Source organism: Lissotriton vulgaris, unplaced genomic scaffold, assembly GCF_964263255.1.
Source record: "Lissotriton vulgaris unplaced genomic scaffold, aLisVul1.2 SCAFFOLD_291, whole genome shotgun sequence".
Classification (NCBI taxonomy): Eukaryota; Metazoa; Chordata; class Amphibia; order Caudata; family Salamandridae; genus Lissotriton; species Lissotriton vulgaris.
The window spans coordinates 1,468,606-1,494,133 of NW_028248508.1; the positions used below are offsets into that span (position 1 = coordinate 1,468,606).

Consider the following 25,528-nt stretch of genomic DNA (forward strand, 5'->3'; position numbering starts at 1 on the left):
CTAAACTACATGACATTGAACGTATAAGTTCTCAAATGTTTACCTAATGATTGATAGAACTTCCATAGTGGGATACACTTTCGATTATTATTTCTTCCCAATACATTTTTTAGCTTTCTTACTAAACTGTGAGATAATACAACTTCTTCTTGAAAGGAAAGGAACATTTATACTCTATAGGGGCTGTCAAATTAAGACAAAACATAAAATGAACTCTCCAAGTTCTGGTTACGGAATTTTGGTTTCCTGAAAACAAAATTAATATATATTCTGCATCTATCAATTAAGGGGTCCAATTGTCTACTGAAACTGTGCTCAAGTCTATATATAGCAGCCATGCTCAAGGCCATATGGGAGGATTAGCTTAACAGTGTCTTAACCTGCATCTAGAGAAGAATGAAAAAAACACTGAAGGAGGCTCAAAACTTTCTCTTTTGGTAAACCCTAAGAATTGCTTATAAAATAAAGAAGAACATTAGTGATTACAATGTTACCCTCCTTGGTCTCTTTTTTAAATACAAATTATGTAGTGCCAGGGAGAACTGCATCTTTTCGATCAGTTTTGCCTGTCAATTTTTGAGGAACCCTACCTATACTTGATATATATGTTAAATGTAAATTCACAGTAGTAATGCTCATTGAGAGATAACCTAATCTGTCCACTAACATTCCTAGCTAATGGATTTGGCTAGTATTGTTAGATACACTTAAAACCCAAGCCTTTACATAGTCCTGTATACCTTGGCTTCCTTGTTGTAGTAATTTGACAAGTTAATTATTAGCTGTACCAAAAAATACATTTTAATTAGGAGGAACTTTAAACAAAAGTCAAATGAACTGAGTTAAAACAGAGCTAATTTATTTGTTAAACATGGTGTGCTATATAATTTTAGCTAGAGATTTTTAAGGCAATTAAGTGAGGTCAGAACAATACTTGTAGGCTCTGTTGTTGTTCACATTACACAATCCTTAAAATGCTGTATTACTACGTTCTGCAGTTTGCAGTTCACATGAAACACTGAAGATTCCCTCCCTCCCTTCCCGAAACCATGGAAATCAACTGCGGAGTACCCCAAGGGTCATCACTCAGCCCCACACTCTTCAACATCTACATGGCCCCCTTCGCCGTCATCGTCAGACAGCATGCACTCAGCATAGCATCCTACGCCGACGACACCCAGCTCATCCTCTCACTCACTAAGAGTCCTGAAGACACCAGACTCTGCTTCCAGGAAGGAATGAAGAATGTCGCAGCATGGATGAAAAACAGCTGTCTGAAGACCGAGGTCCTCATCCTCAGACCCTGCAGATACGCCTGGGACAACACCCGGTGGTCCTCCACCCTCGGGAACCCGCCCACCCCGACAGACCACGCCGGGAAGCTTGGCATTGTCTTTGACTCATTCCTCTCCATGAACCACCAAATCATCGTTATCGCTTCCACTAGTTTCAACTGCCTTCGCATCCTCTGTAAGACCTTCAAATGGATCCCCCCGACTGCAGAAGGATCGTCATCCACACACTCATAACCAGCAGACTGGACTACGACAACGCCCTTTACGTCGGAATCAACAGAAATCTTCTACACAAACTCCAAACCATCGAGAACGCTGCAGCCAGACTTGTCCTCGGGACACCACGTCACGTGCACATGCCCCAACACCTACGAGCCCTCCACTGGAACCCCGTCGAGAAGAGGTCAAACTCCTCACCCACGCCTACAAATCCCTCAACATCATCGGTTCCAAACCTCAACAAGAGATTAGCCTTCCACTTACCCAAGAGGAACCTCCACTCCGCGCGCTATAGAAACCCCTGATTGATTGTTTGATTGAAGATATTCACCATGTAGAAAAGTTTCTCCCAGCATACAACCAATCTATCATCTTCTCTTTGTCTAGTAGGTATATTCTTACTCTACACTTTGTGGACCATACCTGGGGATCACTCCAGTAGTCATACTTACAACTTCTATGTGTCCAGTGTTTTCTGGTATGTTATATCATCCCCACCACTTTGCATCCTGCAACTGCATCGCTCCGTGAAAAATGCAAAATTTAAACTGTAAGACATCCTGGTAGTGGTTATTACTGCTGCTATCATTTACATTTTTCTGACTCTAACCCATATTCTTTTGCAGATGAGGCCTTCACAAATGTGCACAAATCCACAAATACAGTCTAAGTAAGTATTTCAACAGCAGCAAAACATGTGTTTGTTTGTTCACTTTAAATCTAAATCTACTTTTAAACAATGTAACCAAAAAATAAAAATATCAAAAGTGGAATATGCTTGGAAATGATTACCTTGCCAACAAGTGGAGCTGTACCACACAGCTCGGGCTGTTTTTTTGTCCTCTTTTTCTCTTGGTTCATCTGAGGTGTCATCATCTGGCTAGATGTCAGGTCAACACGTGAGTGAAACAGGTACTGTTCACTATCGGCATCAAAGTAATAATAGGATCCAGAGTTTGGATCATAATAAAGCTGATTTTCCTATCAAATGGACACACAAACATAAGACATTTAGCAGTTTGGTAAAATGTAAATTAATAAAATGCGACCAAACACTCAGAAGATTGCAGGATTTTATAAATTACTAAAATGTGAAAACAAAACTCCTTTCTGACTATGCTCAAAATTATAAGAAAAGTAAGAAGATATGCTGGGTATTAGGCAATGCTATAATCGAAACAGTTAATCAATATGATTTCCTCGGAGTCTTGATTGATACCACTCTATCCGGGCATAACCATCTTTCAACCGGAAAACTCAAATCCACTGTTACGACTAAATCAATTATGAAATTTGCAACAGTATTTGGAGGTAGAGCAATTGGTTCTTCCCTTAAAAACATAAAGAATGAAACTCACTCCTTTAATACTTTATGCCTTAAATGGTAAGACTATAACGGATCTCGAGAAAACCTATGTATAGAGTATCCAACAACTCCTACATCGTGAAACGCTACCCCTCATTGTGGTATTAGGCTGGAGCTGAACCAAAAATGTTTACTAATACTCCACAAGGGAGCTATTGTAAATTATTTTTGGGACAGCATTTTCCAGGGGTGGGAAATGAGAATCATCCCATGGATTACTACAAGTTGCCAAGAATTAGGATCCAACACGCAGCCACACCCAGCACACACATAGACAAACAGAGACAGAATTGGAAATCCATCCTAATGTCTGCTAGTGCTCTGCATTCCGGGCTGCATCGCTGATGCAAATATCCAAGTTGCTTTTCATCAATCAATTTGATCAGGAGTAGGTAGGCCGACCGAAGTGTCTAAGAGGGAGAGGGCAGTGGGAGAAGTGCTTGGGGGGCATGAGCAGGGAAGTACCACGTCTGGGAAGGTGTAGTGCCTTGAGGGCTCTTGGAAAGGGGCAGAAGGGAGTGCCTCATTTCCCATAGCAGTGTGAAATAGGAAATTGCTTAAAATGAGAGCATAACACTTCCTATATAAAAAAGGAAAGCTAAATCTCCTAATAGATGTTACAGCCATATTAATAAACTACCAACCTTTCTTTAGTTGAATGATTTCTCGATGTAGACCTATTCCAATTTCTGGCCAACTCTGTAAACCAAACAACCTCTAGAGCTCGTGTGCATTAGAGGCCTTTGAAAGGTTCAGGAGTACAAGAAGTATAGCCCCACCCTAGAGCAAAATCTAAAGAGCATGATTTGAACACACACCTGACTAGTCTAAATCGATATTTAGTACATAAATTCTGCCTGGAAATCAGCCAAGATCTCACGTTCTTCTAGGAAATGCTGCAACTAACTTGGTAGCGAACGCACTGAATAATAGTTTTAACAATAGGCCAAGCAATGATTTAGATTTATTAAAGGATTAAATGAAGCATTCCTCCCTATTACCACAATCCCCAAAAGTGCACATAATACTTAGAGCATACGTACAGAATCATAGTAGAAGCCTGTGCTATGGTCATAGTACCATCCAGTGTTTTCATCATAGATAAACCCGGTCTGTGATACAGCAGCTTCTGCAGTCGCCCGCAAACTTTCAGCCAGTGATGATGGAGCCTCTGCTTTCTGCAACAGGAACACAGAAAACTCAAGTAAGTACAAACATAAGTTGTTTACCATTGACAGTGAATCTGAATAGTTAATTTAGTGATCTCATTGATTTTGAGAACTAGCTTATAAACCAGATAAAGATGATTTGAGTTCTCTATTCAGCCTTTTACTCCCAATGATGTTAACAGGGAGCAACATTGTTAACACAAATAAAATGATACTGTAAAATAATTCTAAGTCAGGACAGGGCCTTTTCTTTCATTTAATGGTGTCGTATTGGAGAAATGTTCTGATTTCTTCCTTAACCTATTTTTCTTTGTAGTGGGCCACAGGACCGCCTGATGCTCTCATTACGTGGCTGTAAACAAATTTGAATAAGCGGGCTACTGCGCGGAGCGTTCCTCTAAAGGCACAACCATGCTCCTCCTCCCATCAGGATTCTTGAAGAGCAGCGTGTATCCCGGGCAGCGGTCTCTGCTGGGATTCCTGATCTTGGAACAGTGCGCCAACTGCAGAGCTCTTTATATCATCCTCCCGCCACCCCAAGGTCAAGACGCTCCAGACAGAGGTCCATATCACACTAAACAAAACAAAGAAAACAAATGTACACAGGGGTCTGTATAATATAATTTCCTGTGGTTTGAAAACCACCTGGAAGCATACCTCTATCGGAAACTATAGGGGACGGGTGTCCATGGGCTGAGGACCAAGGGGCTTCAATAAGGTTCCCAGCTGCTACCGGTAGAATTAAAATTTCTCCCTCATTATGCAGGACTCTACAGAGAGGTCTTCTCATATCTCCCTTTGTTCAGTAGTCCTGTCCCCCTACCACACCCCAGAGAAGACACTCCTGCAGCTAGAGCAGAACTGCTGCAAACCACTTTTTTGATGGTACTCCCATGACCCTCACATACTCCACCAACCGATGCACCCCTCAAGGCCAAAGGGCAGAGGAAGCATGAGGAGGATGTTGATTTGGCTCTTTCGACAAACTGAAAGAAACTTCCTGGCCATCCAAGCTAACGCTCAGGACCTCACAGCCAATACCAATCCTCCTATGGGTCCAGATGCAGGGAGGATAGGCTTGGAAGCCTTCCACACTCCCACCCCTGAATCCCTCCCTCAAAGGAGACAACTCTACTCGCTACTCATAAGATGAGTGGTGGTGAGACAGGCCACGTCAGAGGATTCGTCTCCGACACCCTGCCAAACGGAATGGGGAACAAGCAAAAGTCTCAGATAAACTAAGCCAGGAGGACATACTCCATTCTAGGTCCTCTGAATGACCCCCGGAGAGAAAGTGGCTGCCTATGTGGTGGGTAGGTTCCACAAATCCTCTGATGAAGGGATCAGCAACTGCCCGGGGGCAGAATACACCCCCATCCCCACTCCATTAGTCTCTGGACGGCAAAGTGGCCCTCACAAACATGACAAATGTCAAAAGGTCTACATTCCTGGCCAAATACATTCAGGGCCCCAAGAAGGGCATTCACCGTTCACGGCGCTAATGCCAGGATAAACTCCCGGACATCACTGGCAACCTTACAAAGACACTTGATATAGCTGAGGAAGCGATCATATCACCCAACATTTTGTTAGGCTGGGCGCATTGAGTGGTGATCTCCCTAGATAACGCCAATTGCTCTGTGGAGAGGCACTGGTCTTTACTGATTAAAGCCAATCCCAAGTTTGGGGATCAGGCCTCTTCGGATAGCCGGTAATGTGGTCCATGTGAGGGCGGTGGGCTTATTTGGAGTCCCCTTTATCAAGGAATTTGGGGCGTTCATGGCTACATTTACCTCCCTAGACAAGACTCAGGCCTCTAGCAAGAAGATATTCACTCCAAAGTTTTTTCCTGGGGACGGGAGTGGCAAGGGGTGCACAGCTAGCCGTTTCTGTCAACAGTCCCCACTCATGGGTCAAGGGCAGTAGCAAGGCTGATTGCAGGACCCTCCAAGCTTCAGCAGGTTTCCCCCCTTCAGACACTACATGAGACTCAGGGCATCCAGAGGGCATTTCTATGGTGGAGACACCAAAAATTAAACTACATGCAAGTGTGCTTTATTCTTCCCAGTCAAAAGGGAGCGGACGGTTTGCTGTCTTTTCCTGTGACCGAGGCGTGTTGACCTCGGTCGCGTAAGTACTCCATACGGTGCAAGGCTTCCAGAAATAATTCTATGGGTTCCCCAATGCAGTCTTCAAAGCCTCGTCCTCTAGTATTTTCGGACTGATACAGCGCCTTATCGACAAAGCTTTACTAGAGAATAGAGCAATAACCTTTACCTCTTTCAATCAAAAGGATTCTGGAGCAACTTCTGGGTGAAAAAAAGTTAATGTCGGGTGATCAATCTCTGGGAGTTAAACTAGTGGCTAGTATTTCATCACTTCAAGATAGAGGGCATACATCTCCTAAGGAATTTACAGAGGTTGGCCACCTGGATGGTTCGTTTAGATCTCAAAGATGCTTATCTCATTATTCCTATCATCACAGGTTTCTGCAGTTTTATAGGAAGGCCCACGTTTTTAAATTCACCTTCCTCCCATTCAGCATCCTGGTATTCAAACCAGTGATGGAATACCTACGGTCTCATAATCTATCTCAACAATATTCTTCTGATGGCTCAATGCTAAACAACCCTGACGAAGCATATTCAGGATTGATGTCTCTTCTGCAGCATCTCAGTTTCATCATAAACAGGAAAGAATCAATTCTCATTCCATCACAGCAGATTACAATTCTTGGGTTTGTCAGAGATTCCTTGACAGACGCTCAGCCTCCCCTCCAGTACAATCGCGAAAATCAGACAAGTACTATGCAAGACTATGGTATGACTGAGGATATCGTTACAGAAAACTGCCCATCTGGTTGGCCTCCTGTTCTCATCCATACAGACAATATTCATAGGCCCACTCCACTACAGGGCCCTGCAACACCTCAAGGCTCATCACCGATACAACGGACTCATGTTATTGCAGGAAGTCCGTGTATCAGGGGTGGCCAAGGAGGAAATAGGCTGGTGGCTCTCCCGCTTGAAAGCATGGAACGGGAAAGCAATATTCAGCTCCACTTCACATCTTATTATCGTATAGGATGCTCGCCGCATAGGTTGGGGTACCTGCTGTGGCAGGAGACATGTGGTCCTGATCTTGTTGCCAGTCATGTCGGCTTGGATACCTGCTGTGGCAATTTCTCTACAGGAGGCTGGATTGGTGTCTGCTCACGAACAACAGCTGCACATCAACTGCCTGCAATTCCTCGGGGGTGCTATGTAATTTGATGATGGACCAAAGATAAAGTATAATGCCAAGTCCCTCTCGAAATTGGACAACATTGTAGCAGTGCCTTTTATAAACCACATGGGAGGGCAGAGGTCACGTGCCCTTGTGTATATGGCCAAGAATATCTGGGATTTTTGTCTGGACAACCACATTTTGGTGACAGCAGAATACTTCCCAGAGGCCTCCAGCAAGGTGGCGGATTGACACTCACAGTGCATGCAAGACAAGAGCATCTGGAAACTGAAGGTGGGCGTCTACAACCAGATCTCAACAAGATGCGCCACCTTCACAGATGACCTGTTTGCCTCAAGATTGGATCACCAACTACCTATGTATTTCAGCTGGTAACCAGACCTGAAAGCAGCCATGACAGACAACTTCCTTCAGGACTGGAGCAAGGATAGGTGTTTTCACCATTCTCAATGATAATGCGGATATCAGTGCAGGTGAGGAGACAACAAACAGAAAATAGTGGTGCTGACCCCAGTATGAAGATCTCAAGTTTGGTATCCAGTTCTGATGGGATTCTCCAATCCATCTACTCCTTCTCCCAGATCGGCTCTTGGATCTATTGGGATACACTCATCCTCTGGTAATGGATGGCACCTTGTCTCTTATGGTGTGTAGGATTACAGGGAAAAACAAAGTCCTGAGGCTTTTGCTCCGAGCTCAATCACTCCTATTGTAGCTTGGGCTGACGTTACCATTATACTCTTTAAGTCAACATGGTCAAGGTGGCTGGGTATAGCGCCTGCAGAGAAACTTGGATCCAGTGGGGGCGGATGTTAGCATACAGGTCGGTAAATACCTTTAGATTGGCCATTACGGTTGGCCATTCCCCAGTTGAGGTCCAGCCTGTGGGACAGCATCCTAGATAAGGTAATAGAAAGTTGGTCAAGGTGGCTGGGTATAGCGCCTGCAGAGAAACTTGGATCCAGTGGGGGCAGATGTTAGCATACAGGTCGGTAAATACCTTTAGATTGGCCATTACGGTTGGCCATTCCCCAGTTGAGGTCCAGCCTGAGATTAAGAAAACCCACAAACAAGTTTCCTCCCTGACCATTATTGTTGGATCATACAGAGGCTGCGATAGATACCAGAATGTTTGGCACACACTCTGCCAGAGGAGCTATGCCGTCCAAAGCGTTTACCTTACGGGCCAGCCTGGGTTATATTTTGAATGCAGCAGATTGGTCAGCGGACCCAACCTTTAAGAGGTTTTATTTCAAACCAGTCATAGATGTGGCGTCTCTGGTGGTAAGTAGGTTTTAAACAAGCAAAATCCTTGCCTCCTGTTCGGACATAAAATGAAACCTTACCTAGATAAGGTAATAGAAAGTTGGTCAAGGTGGCTGGGTATAGCGCCTGCAGAGAAACTTGGATCCAGTGGGGGCGGATGTTAGCATACAGGTCGGTAAATACCTTTAGATTGGCCATTACGGTTGGCCATTCCCCAGTTGAGGTCCAGCCTGTGGGAGAGCATCCTATGATGCACATACTTCTAAAAGGCATCTGTCTACTGCTACCCCAGGAAACATGGTATCTTCCCTCAAGGGCGTGCATACTGTTCTCAACCTCTTCCTGTTCTGGAAGTCTAATAATAGTCTTTCCAGGAAAGGTCTATCTTGTAAGTTGTCTGTGTTGTTGTGCCTTATATTAAGCAGATGAGTTTTGGATGTCAGAACTCATATATAACAGGTACGGTGTTTACACCTGATTTGGTTTCTCTTGTTTCAAAAGAACAAAAGGTAATTTCAAAATTGTGTCATACCCAGCTTTTCACGATTCCCTGAAGATAAGTATTGTAAGATGCTTAAAGGCATCTGAGTCTAGCCCAGCAGATGAGAGACAGCTCGTAATAGAGATTAAGAAAACCCACAAACAAGTTTCCTCCCTGACCATTATTGTTGGATCATACAGAGGCTGCGATAGATACCAGAATGTTTGGCACACACTCTGCCAGAGGAGCTATGCCGTCCAAAGTGTTTACCTTACGGGCCAGCCTGGGTTATATTTTGAATGCAGCAGATTGGTCAGCGGACCCAACCTTTAAGAGGTTTTATTTCAAACCAGTCATAGATGTGGCGTCTCTGGTGGTAAGTAGGTTTTAAACAAGCAAAATCCTTGCCTCCTGTTCGGACATAAAATGAAACCTTACCTAGATAAGGTAATAGAAAGTTAAATTCTATTAAAGACAAGAAGGTGAGGATTATCCCACGCACAGATTGAGCATAATCACACCTCCTGAATTAAATAACTTTAGAGGATTATAAATGAAGATGTATGTGGTAAACTACAACAATTTGTAGAACATTATATATGTGGTAAAATAAAGATTTATGAAAGTTACAGCAATGGTTCTACAACTCAATGGTCGAATTCTGTTGGATGTTTGTTTTGCTACTAGTGCTTGTAAAAAGCGGTCTCTCTTTATAATGCACAAACATGAGGTACACTGTGCAGAGAGTTCAGGTGACCCTTATTGGTTTACAGGGCCTATAATACTAATACCAAATTATCCCTTTTGTGGTAGAGTTAGGCTTATCAGAGGACAGTGCTAAGCATGCATTGCACACACAGAGTAAGTAAGTGAGACACCCTGTCACTAAAGAAATCTGACACCACTTAATGAAAAATAACACAAATTTGTATATGAAATTGGACACCAACATCATCGTAATCGAGTAAATATTTTTCGAGCTATCACTTTTTAATTAGATACAAATACACTTGTATTTGTAGCTTTGAAGCGCTAATGTTAACCTATGAGTCGAGGGCCAACACCAAAGCAGGGTTTTGCACCAAGTGGAAGTGAAGTGCTCAGTTCTCGTACCATTGGCTCTTCTTTGGCCTTCTTTCTTCTTCAAGCAAATAAATCTGACTTCCTGATGTCAGCGGGCCACCTAAAAACTCAATTTCATGGCGTTAAGGGGAGTGAAGCATAGTAGCCAAAGGGCTACTTACCACTGGGGTCACTACACCCCCTAGATGATCACTTCTTGTGGCGAGTGAGCCTCACTGTTAGAAATGGGATCTCTGGTTGGCTAAGGCATGCGCCAAAGCCAGACAGAGACCACCACTCTAGTCAGGGCAAGGGAGTTACACGCCAAAGATAACGCCTGCTCACCCCCTTGGTAGCTTGGCACGAGCAGTCAGGCTCATCTCGGAGGCGATGTGTAAAGCATTTCCGCACGCACACATCAACAACATCCCAGGCACACGACAAAAGGAACTCTACACAAGGTTATATCAAAAATAGCCTTTGTATTCTCGTAACACATTATAATAGTAAACACATATTATAAAGGGTGCCACCTGGCACATGGTCATATCTACAAGGGATTATATACACCTGACAGGGCCCACTGAACCACTGTCAGAACTATCACAGAGTGAACGTAGTGAAAGTAAAACATATCATAAACGTACAACCAGTAACCACTGGTCCTCTCATAAGTCTAAAAGTGTTAGACCCTAACCCCCTAAGCATAACTCACATTAGGGGCATAAATCTCACAGTGGAACATAATCTCACTAGTATAAACCATAATATGCAAACCAACCTCAATCATAGAAAACACATTTAGAGGTATAAATACACAGGGTGCGTAAATCATACTACATGAATCACATTTCCTAGCACCACATAAATCACATTTAGCACATAGTCTCCTAAAAAGACCATAGGAGAGGCATTACTCACATTAGGGCCTAGCGTCCTATCTACCTCACAATCCTCCTGGCCAACTCAAAGGGGCTCAAATGCCCTGTGTCCAGAATGTCAGGCGCACTGCAAATGCAGCAGAAGTCAAGGGTGCGCACTGTGAGCAGACCTAAATATTGCAGCTGGGACTAAGTGCTGCACAGCTGTGAAGGGATGGGGCAAAGAAGAGCATTTCACTCCGAACTACAAAAATACATGCCCCCAAAGCACTGAAACGATGCAGCTGGCACTAATTGCTGCGCAGCTGGGATCACCAAATGGAGCCTGGACACTCACTGTGCCCTCTCATGCAAATGTGCGCAACGTTGCAGCTGCCCGCGGTGGTGCGGCGCAGCTGGGGAAATAAGGATGGGTACTGGCACCACTGTGCCGCCTGAGCCCCTCGGGGTCCCGAAGGGACCTCCTAAAACAAATGGGGCACGTTGCAGCTGCCCACTGTCAGGTGGGGCAGCTAAGGGAAAAGGGCCCAAAATTGGATGAATGTACGGGCAAGCACGGGGCTCTCTGGGCCCTTTAATAATGATTATGCCCCTCGTTGATGCACACGGACTCTAAAACAAATATGCCCCCAAAAGAACTTGCCGCCTCGGTTCAGCTGCCCTCTGCACGCAGGGCAGCTGAAAGAACAAAGTGAAGGGGGGCCCCCGGGCACATCCGTGCCCTCGGGTCCCTACTGCGGCATTTTAGACAAAGGTGCCCTTACGTAGGAGCGGCCCGCAACGGCGGGACCGCTCAGGTCCACACACTGTCCTCATCTCAAGCCTTCACTCACCAGCTTCAGAAGTAGGACCCTGAGCTCCTTGCTGCACTTCGGGACTGGCACCGGGGATCCTCCCTGCTTCGCTGGTGTTCTGTGGGGTCTGTGCGGGGATTCCCTGAGCTTCACGGGAGCCCAGCCAAACAGCTGCTGCATCTCTCCGCATTTCGGCCCAGGACTTCGCTATGGAGCCCGCGAGGCTCCACCGGCACTTCCTCTTTCCGGTCGCTGCTACGCCCAGAGTCAGGCAGCTCGCCTGACTTCCGGGTCTCGCTGAGGTGGCCGGTGGCGGCTCCCTTTTTTTGTAGCAGTGAGGGGTGGGCTTCCTCGAATTTTAAAATATAAAGCGGGGTGGGCACCCGTGTCTTGAATATATATAAGAAAATAAGCGGGGTGGGGACCAGTAAAATAAATAAAAATGCGGGGTGGGCACCCACCGCTAATTCAATGTAAACACTGCATCAAAGTGGGGTGGGCACACACGAAATAAAGAAAAATGCAGGGTAGGCACCTGCCGCTGTGGGCATAACGGGGGCATCCCTACGATGGGGATTCCCTCTTAAAGGGGGCTGCCGCTTGGCGCTGTGCAGCCCCCAGGCTCTCCCTCTCCTTCGGTGAAAGCCAGGGCAAAGCGCTTGCAGGGCGCAGAAGACAGAAACAGTCCATTGGGTACACAGAAATGGCAACTTCTAAAAGTGGTATTTCCCCACTAGTCACCATAAATCTGCGCACACCATTGCGCAGCATTTATCCTCACAAGTTCATACATACTATACTCGCCCCTGCACTCCTCTCATACCAGGAATCACCATTAATACACATATTCCCCATGCATTCCTATGGGAGGGCAGGCCAATCTCACCACATGCACTCAGAGCGCGCACGCACTTTACATGGGGCCAAAGTGCTAAAGTGCCCAGAGACCTAAAATCACTACCACTATGTCTGAGCTGAAGGCGAAAAAGTTGCCAAAAGGGCCAAATCCAACACAACCCCCTTCCAGCAAAAACGCAGGGCAGACCAATCACCACGGTGATGGGCTTCCCTGCTTGGGGCGATATAGAACACGGACGCGGGCCCGCAATGCAGGGACACCTTCCGGTTCTACGCCACTCTGAACCCACATGGTTCCCTCTGAAAAAGAACTCTCAGGCCCAACTAGGCTACCCCACTGGTACACCCTAATTGTCCATGGCCAGGACCAGGCACTAGGCCATCCAGATACCACTGGTCCTTGCCAATTCACAGAATGGGGGGCAGTAACCCCTGGCGAACAATAGCCATTCTCCACTCTCCTTCTCAGTGTAGTTCCAAACTACCACTGCTCCATCTTAGGGTCCGCACCCTCAGGCTGACCAGAGGTCACGGTTACCCTACCTCTACTTCTGGGGTTGTGCACTCTCCCAGGAGAAGCACTCTCCAGAAAATAACTCTCCGAACAGGTCAGGGCCTCTCTCCATCAACTGGTCTACCACCTGGGATCCACATTCACCGGATCCACCGGGGTCAGAGGCGAGGACTCCCTCCCTCTGCACCCCCTTCCAGAGTTCTGCACCCTCTCACTGTAGAAGAGGGTCCCTTCACTTCAGATAGGCCCCACCTGCTCTCAGGGTAGTACTACCACACTCAGCCAAGTACCCTAAAGATCCCGGCTAGGCCTGCACCACCCATTCTGGGAAACACAGGGTCCCTTTCCGTTAAGATGGGCCCCACCTGTGTTCAAAGGGGTACCCCTAGAAGGGAAACCGGCCAGGACACTGATTACAGCCGCCCTGCCGTCCAAGTCAGGCAAACACCTGAACCTGGCTCCCCAACCCAGGGACGCTACCCTTTGGTCAGATGCCAGGCAAACCAGGACTTCACGAGGGTGACACATAACTAATGTGTCGTGCGACAGTCTGCCTGGCGCAGATCTCACAACCTCCTGTCCAACTGACAGTGCGTGCTGATCCCCCAGGACAGAAGTGGCGTCACCATGGCCAATCATTGGAGACTCAGCCCTTCTGGCTGGCCCCTGACCCACTGGTTCCCACTGGGGACTCTTTCCCCCTCTCACCCCTCACTCTGGACCTCTTCACCCTCCCAACTGGAGCGGTACTGCCAGACACCAGTACTGCTGGAGCTCTGCTTACAGACGCTCTACGTTCCACAGACACTAGGGGATCCTCCTCAAATGGCCTATCAGTACAGCCTAGACTTCCAACCTGATGTTCCCTGAAGAAACCACCTAGTCCCTGAGACGGGGTTTCGGGCACCTGGAGACACGCAGTCCCACTCACTCCTTCTCCTCTGAGACAGGACATGAGCCCCTACATGCCTCCCACTACACCAGGACCCAGCTGGGCGACTCTGAACCTCTTCCACCACTCTGGACGAAGACACCTCAGCCACTCCTTTTGGAATTACTCCTCAATGCCCCTTCACATCTTCTAACAAGGGGAGATCCCCCACACAGAACAGTCAAACAGGGCAGACTAGGTTACTTTCCTGGTGTTCCATCTAAGAACCATCCAGTACTGCAGATTGAGGTTGAGGCACGGAAACGGGCCAGTCTCACACCTTCCTTGCAGGACATGATGTGAGGCCTTGCAACCTCCTCATTATAATGGCACCTAACTCTGAACATCTTCCACCACCCTGGGCTGGAAGACACCTGCACCATTCCTCTAGGGTCACTACCCCATGCAAGTTCTTTATTTCAGAGAACTCACACTCAATCGTCAAGTGCAACACACCACTCATCCACACACGCCCCCCGAGACCAGTGAGACAGTATCCACTGCCCCTGAATCTCAACCTTCACCCATCTTACTGGGCACCAGGTACTATTCTCTGGGAATGGGACTGGGACTTTATGCACTGGACACACTTCTGCTGCCACCACTGGATCCCACCCTTACTGGTGAATCCAGACAACTCACACTGCACTGTGGGGATGATCCAGCCTCCCGAGCTAGTTACTCGATACCGATGTAGGCCAACCCAAGAACTAGCGCAATGGGTCAAGGGCAGACACTCCTCCAGACTCTCTGGTTTATGTCCTTGCAGGACACTCCACTCATAGTGCACAAGAAACACATTTCCAAAGAAATGACATTTAAAACAAACTTTGACACAATAATCCCGTTCCATGTGACTATCTAAAATGCAGAGTTGTGTAATGCAGCCAGTTGTCGCTGTGGTACTTCGCAAATGCAAGTCCTATCCCACCACTGCCACCAATGTTAGAAATGGGATCTCTGGTTGACTAAGGTGTGTGCCAAAGCCAGGCAGATACCACCACTCTAGTCAGGGCAAGGGAGTTACACACCAAAGATAACCCCTGCTCACCCCCTTGGTAGCTTAGCATGAGCAGACAGGCTTATCCCGAAGGCCATGCGTAAAGCATTTGCGCACACCACAGCAACAACATCCCAGGCACACTACAAAAGGAACTCCACACAAGGTTATATCAAAAACAGCCTTTGTATTCTCATAACACATTAGAATAGTAAACACATATTATACAGGGTGCCACCTGGCACTGGGTTATATCTACAAGGGATTATATACACCTGAGAGGGCCCAGTGGACCACTGTCAGAACCATCACAGAGTGAACGTAGTAAAAGTAAAACATATCATAAACGTACAACCAGTAACCACTGGTAATCACTGTACTTAGCATCAGCCTGTAACAAACTACATTATGCACAGTATCACATTAGGCGCGAATTACATTCTGCAGCAACCTCACCAGCATAAACACATTATGCATTCCTCTCATAAGTCTAAATGCATTAGACCCTAACCTCCTAAGCATAGCTCACATTAGGGGCATGAATCTCACAGTGGAACATAAGCTCACTAGCATAAACCATAATATGCAAACCAACCTCATAATCATAGAAAACACATTTAGAGGTATAAAAACACAGGGTGCGTAAATCCTACTACATGAATCACATTTCCTAGCACCACACAAATCACATTTAGCACATAGTCTCCTACAAAGACCATAGTAGAGGTGTTACTCACATTAGAGCCTAGCACCCTATCCGCCTCACAGTCCCCCTGGCGAACTGGCCATCTCAAAGGGGCTCAAATGCCCTGTATCCAGAATGTCAGGGCGCGCTGCCAATGCAGCGGAAGTCGCGGGTGCGCATACTGCGCAGATCTAAACTTTGCAGCTGGCACTAAGTGCTGCGCAGCTGTGAAGGGATGGGGCAAAGGAGTGCATCTCACTCCTAACTGCAAAAAGACATGGCCCCAAAGCACTGAGGCCTCAACCATGCAGCTGGCACTAATTGCCGCACAGCTGGGATCATCAAATGGGGCCTGGACACACACTTTGCCCGCTATGCAGCGCAGCTGGGGAAATAAGGATGGGTACTGGCACCACTGTGCCGACTGAGCCCCTCTGGGTCCCCACAGGACCTCCTAAAATGAATGGGGCACGTTGCAGCTGCCCACTGTCAGGTGGGACAGCTGAGGGAAAATGGCCCAAAATGGGGGAATGTACGGGCAAGAACGGGCTTCTCTGGGCCCTGTAATGATGATTATGCCCCTCGTTGGAGCACATGGGCTCTAAAACAAATATGCCCCCAAAAGAATTTGCCCCCTCAGTGCAGCTGCCCACTGCAAGCGGGGCAGCTGAAAGAACAAAGTGAAGGAGGGGGGAGGGGGGAGGCGGGCACGTCCGTGCCCTCAGGGTCCCACTGCTGCATTTTAGACAAAGGTGCCCCCACGTAGAGCGGCCCGCAACTGCGGGACTGCTCAGGCCCCCACACCGTCCTCATCTCAAACCTCCACTCACCAGCTTCAGAAGTAGGACCCTGCGCTCCTTGCTGCACTTCGGGACTGGCGCCGGGGATCCTCCCTGCTTCGCCGGTGTTCTGTGGGGTCTGTGCGGGGCTTCCCTGAGCGTCATGGGAGCCCTGCCAAACAGCTGTCACATCTCTCCGTACTACGGCCTGGGACTTCGCTATGGAGCCCGCGAGGCTACACCGGCACTTCATCTTTCCGGTTGGCGCTACGCCCAGAGTGCGGCAACTCGCCTGACTTCCGGGTCACGCTGCGGCAGCCGGCGGCCGCTTCCTCTTCTTGGAGCGGCAATGAGGGGTGGGCTCCCTCTAATTTTTCAATATAAAGCGGGGGCACTGGCGTCTTCAATATATATAAGAAAATAAGCGGGGTGGGCACCCTAAAATAAAGAAAAATGCGGGGTGGGCACCCGCCGCTAATTAAAAGTAAACATGGCATCAAACCAGGATGGGCACTCGCATAACAAAGAAAAATGCGGGGTAGGCACTTGCCGCTGTGAGCATAACTGGGGAATCCCTATGATGAGGATTCCCTCTTAAAGGGGGCTGCCGCTTGGTGCTGTGCAGCCCCCAGGCTCTCCCTCTCCTTCTGTGAAAGCCAGGGCAAAGCGCTCGAAGAAGTCAGAAACAGTCCTGAAGGTCCTTGGGGATAAGGAGGAAAAAGCAAAAGAGCTCCCAAAAAGTCATTTAGGCATCAGGGGGCAATGCAGGGCACCAGGGAGGCAAGCCCTCATGACAGCCCGCCCGGGCCCCAGCAGGTGCACGCCCCAGCAGGAACAGCAACCAAGAAATGAACTGAACAGCAACCTTTTCATGGAGTCACAGCCCCTATATTTATATGCCCTTTTCCTTTGTGTCGCAGCACAGGGCTTGGGAATACCAGTTAGGCCTGGTTTAGGGGAGCTTTGGAGCACTTTGTTTTGCTCAGCTCCTCTCTCCTTTGCCAGGTGGGGGCTCAGTAATTAGACACACCACAGGGGGCGGAGACAGCATTGTGGAGGGAAGGCACAGCCCTATTCAGGTCCCAGGTGCAACTCCTCCCTCCCATCTACATGCATATCTCTCTATTCACCACTGGGCTGACTCCCCCTGGCTCCTGGAGCCACCCACACCTCTCAGCTCTTGTCAATCACAAGCCAGACATGTAATTCACATCCGGCAGGCAGACACACAGTACACAGAAATGCCAACTTCTAAAAGTGGTATTTCCCCACCAGTGACCATAAATCTGCGCACACCATTGCGCTGCATTTACCCTCACGAGTTCATACATACTATACTCGCCCCTGCACTCCTCTCATACCAGGAATTACCATGGACAAACATATCCCCCATACATTCCTATGGGAGGGCAGGCCTATCTCACCACACACACTCAGAGCACGCACACACTTTACACTGGGCCACAGTGCTGAAGTGCCCAGAGGCCTAAAATCACTACCACTATGTCAGAGCTTTAGGCAAAAAGTTCCAAAAAGGGCCAAGTCCAACAATCACCCTATCTCAAAATTCCTAAATCCACCACACACAAGATAGTGGAATCCTTTCTTTCATATTCACTTCAGGCAGTCCACCTTAGAGGTGTGTCCAGCCTGGCAACACGCCTCCTGACTAATTAATTTCCCACCTGTCTTGGTGCCAAAGAGGCCTCATGGCAGGGTGTGGCATATTCCAGGTCTGGAGGAAGCCTGGGTCGCATATCAAAGGGGGATAAGGCCTATAAAGCCTCTGGCCTTGACATGCTAATTTACTAGCCTTCCTTCTGGAGGAGGTGGTAACATCTCTTGCTGCAGCAGGTACTGTTTCTGACTTCAAAAAGCATGGACCTCCACCTGCAGGGTGTCATAAACCTGCCTGCAGCGCCAGGCTGGTAGAGTCTGATCATTCAGCACACTATTAGGCTAGTAGGTTTTAGGGGGCACCTCTAAGGTGCCCTCTAGGTGAAAGTTATAATAAATCTAGTACTGGCATCAGTGCAGATTAATTAAGACAAGGAATTTCACACCAAACACCACAGATCACAGTCGAGCAATTATGTAGCTGGGTAGCTCGTTTTGACCAGTGCCCTGCACATACCTTAAGATGGCTTCCCTGTTCACTTGCAATAGAAGTAGGCATCACAGGGGCATATCTGCTCATGCAAATATGTTCTCACAAAAAAATATAATGCACCCTGCCTTAGGGGTCAAAGGGCTGCTGTAGGGGTGGCTTATATATATATTAAATGCAGTGACTTTGGCATGGCACACAGTAGTGTGTCATGTCATGTTTTAACTGATGGTTTGCGCCATGTCATGCAGTCTATGTGGAATTTGTGTGTGGGCCCTTTAGGGTGGCATAAAATATGTTGCTCCCTTAGGGATCCATGCCATTTACCAAGGGCACCATTTACTAGGGACTCACAGGGGGTGCTAAAGTCCTATGCCAATTGGTAAACCATCTGTCATATCTTGTTTTAAAGGAAAGAGCACTGGCATTGAGGTCTGGTTAGCAGGCCTCAGTGTACTGTTACGAGTTGAAAATCAGCATCTAGTAGCTAACAAGCATTTACAATGCAAAAGGTCTCGCATTAGGAAAGTTTGAGCTATTGGTATTGTAAATGACACATTTTTTATTTATGTGTTGGTTTTGAAAATAGCTAAATTAATAGCTTTGTCATTTACAATGCTAATAGTTTTAACTTTCGCAAATGTGACACCTATAGCATTTGTAATGCAATATGTGTTGCATTTACGTGACTTAGATGTAGTGATATTACAAATAACAATGGCTTTTAATTAATAATTAAATACAAGTAATTGCAATTTCCCTAAATGCTATTTGGTCGATGGTAACTCTGTGAAAAGAGTATCTGGTAATACGGTCATTTGTGATGAGGTATTTTTGGTGTGTGAGATGTAAAGTCATAATTAACAAGTGCTGGGAGGCATGTGTGCGAACCGTGGAAAGTATGTAGGGTAAAAGTATTTTGCTAACGGCAAAATTAAAAGCGTAAAAGCCTATTAGAAATTGTAGGACACTACCCAGTGAGGTAATGTTGTGATAGAAGATTATCATGTTAGCACTGTGGCTAGGCTTATGGTGGGTGCTTGTGCAGTAACAGAACGCGCACTATATAAAGTAATTTATTGGTTGGCAGGGGCTTGAAACCCGCAGAGCGTTTGTGTATAGCGACGCCAGGCTGTGAATAGCTCCAGCACAAAATGTAGAGTGGAAGGGCCGGGCCAGGGAAGGGAGGAAGCGAGCTAGAGGCGAATGGGAGTACGTGTAGTAAAGAGCTACAAATTAGCCTACAACACAATAAAAACAAGCATTGGAAATGCAATAGGTCTCGCATTAGAAGAGTTGGAGTTATTGGTCTTGTAAATGACATATTTTATTTATTTGTTGGTTTTTAAAATTGCTAAATTGATGGCTTTGTCATTTACAATGCCAATAGTTATAACTTTCGCGAATGTGACACCTATAGCATTTGGAATGCAACATGTTTTGTATTTACGTGACTTAGATGGCAGCTCTGGTCGTTAGGCCACATCTCTAGAGAGCAGGAGAGTGCAGCAGGGGAGAGAAGCACAGCAATGCAATAGGTCTCGCATTAGGAAAGTTTGAGCTATTGGTATTGTAAAGGAGACATTTGTTATTTATGTGCTTGTTTGAAAATAGCGAATTAATAGCTTTGTTATTTACAATGCCAATATTTTTATCTTTCGCAAATGTGACACCTATTGTAACACAATATGTGTTGTGAGGGTGAGTGAGGGTGAGGGGTTGAGGGTGAGGGGTTGAGGGTGAGTGAGGGTGAGGGGTTGAGGGTGAGTGAGGGTGAGTGAGGGTGAGTGAGGGTGAGTGAGGGTGAGGGGTTGAGGGGGAGGGGTCGAGGGTGAGGGGTTGATGGTGGGTGAGGGGTTGAGGGTGAGTGAGGGTGAGGGGTTGAGGGTGAGTGAGGGTGAGTGAGGGTGAGGGGTTGAGGGTGAGTGAGGGTGAGTGAGGGTGAGTGAGGGAGAGGGTTGAGGGTGAGTGAGGGTGAGTGAGGGTGAGGGTGAGTGAGGGTGAGGCTGAGGGGTTGAGGGTGAGTGAGGGTGAGTGAGGGTGAGTGAGAGTGAGGGTGAGGCTGAGGGGTTGAGGGTGAGTGAGGGTGAGTGAGGGGTTGAGGGTGAGGGGGTGAGGGTGAGTGAGGGTGAGGGTGAGGGGTTGAGGGTGAGTGAGGGTGAGGGGTTGAGGGTGAGGGGTTGAGGGTGAGTGAGGGTGAGGGTGAGTGAGGGTGAGGGTGAGTGAGGGTGAGGGTGAGTGAGGGTGAGTGAGGGTGGGTGAGGGTGGGTGAGGGTGGGTGAGGGTGAGTGAGGGTGAAGGGTTGAGGGTGAGTGAGGGTGAGGGTGAGTGAGGGTGAGTGAGGGTGAGGGGGTGAGGGAGTGAGGGTGAGGGGGTGAGGGATTGAGGGTGAGGGGTTGAGGGTGAGTGAGGGTGAGTGAGGGTGAGGGTGAGGGGTTGAGGGTGAGTGAGGGTGAGGGGTTGAGGGTGAGTGAGGGTGAGGGGTTGAGGGTGAGTGAGGGTGTTGGCTATTGTGCGCCGGGGTTTACACTACTTCAGTTAGGGCCGCACACTGCATGTCAGAGAAGAGAGAGAAGGGGAGGGGGGAGGAGAAATGCGACACGGCGGGCAGGGGAGGGGGCTGTGTTATCTCAGCAGAGTCCAATCAACAAACGGAACAGTGCACCGCCGTTAACATTCTAGAAGTGGACATCCAGAAAAAATACAGGGATGGTTGGAAAAGGTTAATTAGCTCGTAGCCCACACGCTGGAGTCAGAGCAAAGTCTTCAATGTTTATCCAGGCGTACTTGACATTAACATACCGTATGATGTTTAATATCCGCTCCCCTTTTTAAAAAAAAATTCAGCCACAAAACAGCACATGGCGCTTATGATATATCAGTGGGTTGGAAACATTACCGGCGCGCTGGAGCGCCGCTGCGGCGCGCAGCGAAGCACTTGCCCCACTAGGTTTGGGGGAGAGATTGAAGCATTGGACAAGCTGTCAAAGATGCATTTTGGGAATGCTACAAAACGCGCAATTACCCAGCAGCTCACGGCTGCCAAGAGGCACTTCCGGAACTGAGCTCTGAAATGGGTTGGGGAATGAGAGGGGGTGAGGGGAGGGAGAGAGAGTGGGATTCGAAAGACAAAAGGGGGAGAAAAGACAGGGTAAGGGAAAAGAATAGGAGGAGAGGAGGGGAGAAAGAGACGAAAAGCGAGTGAATAAAAGGGTTTTTTTGTGACAAAGAGGGAAAGTGGTAGTAAAAGGAAGGAGGGGGGAATTTAAAGGGAGCGACAGGAGAGGGAATGGAGGGGTGAAAGGCAAATGGTGTACACAGTTTAAGGAGGATGGATTTGTTGCAAACTACAGTGGGAAGGAGGGGAGCCCGCAGAAGAGTTGGATGAGAGAAGAAATATGTCAAACAGCACAAAATGAAGGAGTCCAGAGTGGAGTGGTAAAGGAGAATAGAAAGGGAGAGTGGGCAGGGGAGGGGGCGGAGCGGGGAGAGGGAACAGACGGAGCGAAGGCAGATAAGGGGAGGGGGGAGGAGAAATGCGACACGGCGGGCAGGGGAGGGGGCGGAGCGGGGAGAGGGAACAGACGGAGGGAAGGCAGATAGGGGGAGGCGGGAGGAGAAATGCGACACGGCGGGCAGGGGAGGGGGCGGAGCGGGGGCCTGGAGTGCGGCTGAGGGAACTGATGTGCACGCGCTTTTAAGCTCAATGCGCATGCGCATTGAGCTTAAAAGTCACGGGCACTGCAAGGAATCGCCACAATTCCTTGCAAGTTGGTTAAAGAGTGGATAAGCCCCCATAGTCTCGCTTGCTCGATGCGCATGCGCATCGACAGGCGAGACCTAAAAAGTGCTAAAGGGCACTTGTGTGGGCTGTAAAAAATATGTATAGATAAATGAAGTATTAAGGGTAGGATTAAAGGTGCAGTAGTGTATGTGCAAATTGGTAATATGCTACCTAATTGGGTAATGTCCTGTTGGGAAAAAAATTTGTAGCACTATGGCTAGGCTAAACATGCTTGCTTGTACAGTGAAAGAGCGTGTTGTATAAACATTCATGTATTGTTGTGGTAGAAGTTTGTAACCCGTACAGCGTATGTTTATAGGCATGCCCGACTGTAACCAGCAGGAACATATAATGGAGGGAGAAGGGGTCCGACGGGGAGAGGAAGGGAGCGAGGGGCGAACGGGAGTCCTTGTATGATCGCTAAAAATTAACTTGTAAGTTAGTAAAAAGTGCTTTAGGGCATGTGTGTGGCCTGTGCAAATTATGGAGGGCAATATCATTTATTAATGGCAAAAGCAAAAATGCCGAAGCCTATTAAATGTGGTTAGTGGTACCGTGTGGGATAATGCTTAGTTTGGTTCAGGGGCTTTGAACCAGTACAGCGTTTGTGCATACTGATGCTGCGTTCTGACCAGCCCAGAACGGGAAAAGGTGGTGCCAGACGGGGGGAGGGAGGAAACGAGTGAAGGGCGAACGGGAATCCATATCTTAAGGCGCTACAAGATGGTGTGATAGATAAAATTAGGGAATATGCCATGGAAAAGGGCAGGAGGGCATCTGTTTGGGCCGACTATTTATGGCCAAGGTGGAGCATGACTAGAACTGGTATAGAGTGGAGGGAGGAGAGGTTGGACCGAGGTGAGCGCGGAAGGGGCAAGGAAAATCTCTGTGAAAGGCTCCACCACAAATTAACTTGTGATGTAGAAAATAAGTACGTTATAGCATTTGTGTGGGCCGTGAACAGTTTGTAAGGCAAAACTATTTAGTAAGGGCAAATGCAAGGTGCAGGAGCCTATTAGTAAATCGTTAGTGCTACGCTATGGGATAATGCTGCGTTGCAAGATTATTATGGTAGCACTGTGGCTACACGCAAAACTGAGCGCGTGCTGTCTATATCAATGTATTGTATTTTGGGTAGCGGTTTGAAACCTATGCAGCGTTTGTTAATAGCCACGCTGGGCAGCGTCTGTGTATACCCATGGCGCGCTGTAATTAGCACCGGCACAGAACAGAAAGCACGCTGTGTGCGCGTTGCACTGAAACACTCACAAGAGCGGATTGGTTTGGCAGTGTGAAACCTATACACCGTTTGTTAATAGCCACGTTAGGAAGTGCCTGTGTATACCCACGGCATGTTGTAATTCGCACTGGCACAGAACTTAAAGCACGCTGTGTGCGCGTTGTACTAAAACACTCACACTGGGGGGGGGGGGGGGGGGGTTGCTTAACGAGACAGTGTGAGGAGCCATAGCCAGAAATATGATGTTGGTGCCATCCCGATAATAAAAGGAGCTCTTTAAACTTTCAAACTTGTGCCTTTTTATGGAGGAGGGGGGGGGGGGGGGGGGAGTGCTGTGCTGAACATGCGAGTCCAACTTTGCATTCTCCACAGTTCACAGGGCCCAGGCTAGAGTACAATGGGCAAGTCTGTAAGCAATAGAATGTGAAGCAATATTCACAGAACAAATACTGATTCGTATGTGTGACACGTAAATGAGGGGAAACGTCACTGAGCAATATTGCTGAAGACCCGTTTTTGTACATGAAGGATTTGTATTTTATATTTTGGTGCTAGAAGAAGAGAGTGCACGCAGGGGGTGTAACTATAAATTAGATCGGCTGCGGTCACGGGGTGTGTACGGGGCGTATATACAGACGTTAGGAGCACAGAAGAAGTACCGGGTGAAAGGGGATACTAATAAATAGTAGCAGATGGGGAGGGGGAGGGAGAGAAGGAAGCACCGAGTATATATTGAACAGTATTAACTAACACACATTTGAACTCAGTAGGAAGAATATTCCTAAAGATGGACCACTGACTGGCAACAGTATTATTGCCCATTGTTTCTGTGCTACCTGCATTACACTAAAACAGAGCTTCTTTACTGTTTGTTCGACAACCCTTTGAAAGCCGAAGCACAGGGATGGGTGGCCGTGGCATTTCGGTGAATTTACCTAGTTCAAGGTTCCACGTTTTACTTGGCGCAATGATGGCCAGCCGCCTGTGAGCCCGGTAGGACCGGAGACCTGGCCTGAGCCCTCCACATCCTTGAGCGTGTCGGAGTCCACAGTGGAACACGGCTAAACAGTGAAAACAAAAGTGAAATAGGAAGGCGTGGCATCCGGGCAGCCCAGATTTGACTTGGCAGGCATACTTCTTCCTTCTCGTTCATGTAGCACAGTGAACGCTTAGCTCTACATTTTAGTGGATTGTTGCTAGGAGAGGTCTCTATTTTCCTCACCACATTCCCCTGACACTTGGTTTTCCGGTTCTCGGTTCAGGGTTGGCAGAGAGTCCGGTGCCTGGGACCGGCTGCTGCCGCCTGCTTCCTCGTGGTTTGTGGACAATGATTGACCAGCTCGTGAACGTCATTCATAAATGTACAGCTTGTCACGAGCGAGAGGCCGCCAACGTTTCAGTGCCTCCTCCGGGGCCATTACGTTTTGTCACAGCCGGCCATGTCCTCGGCACTTCACCTCTTGTACAGCCTGCTTCCCACGCCGGGCCCTCGTGCCTCAGCCTCACGCGACGTGGGTGAGACTTTCCGCTGCCTGTCAGCGGCGTGGGTTTCCGCGGAGTGCACGTAAATAGATGTGTCGCCTGGCTGGAAGGAGGCTGTCGAATTACTCTGAGCCAGATCCAACTGCAAAACGGAGTGTTCAAAGGCGTTTATGAAAAGGGGAAAGAAGCTTTTGTTTCACAGACCGCTGGGAAAGTTATAGTTTCGTTCTTAGTAAAAAAAAAAATGAAATACCGATTATGTTTTTTTTGGAGCATGGAATCAGTTTAAAAACAAGGATTGTAACCTGGCCTAGCAACCGGAAGTTCGGCAGCGTGAAGCCGGTCGTGGGGCGGGACTTCCGCCTTCTG

General features: G+C 47.8%; 1 protein-coding gene across 2 annotated transcripts in view; it reads right to left on the reverse strand.

The window, feature by feature from the left end:
- Nucleotides 1-25,528, reverse strand: part of AGGF1 (angiogenic factor with G-patch and FHA domains 1) — a 478,374-nt gene that overhangs the window by 305,863 nt on the left and 146,983 nt on the right. For both annotated transcript variants that reach the window (XM_086949991.1, XM_086949990.1), the window contains exons 4-5: nt 3,924-4,058; nt 2,307-2,495 (exon numbers count right to left, since the gene is read on the reverse strand). In XM_086949991.1, coding sequence (XP_086806117.1) covers nt 2,307-2,495; nt 3,924-4,058 — 324 coding nt within the window. The remainder of the gene's footprint in view (nt 1-2,306; nt 2,496-3,923; nt 4,059-25,528) is intronic.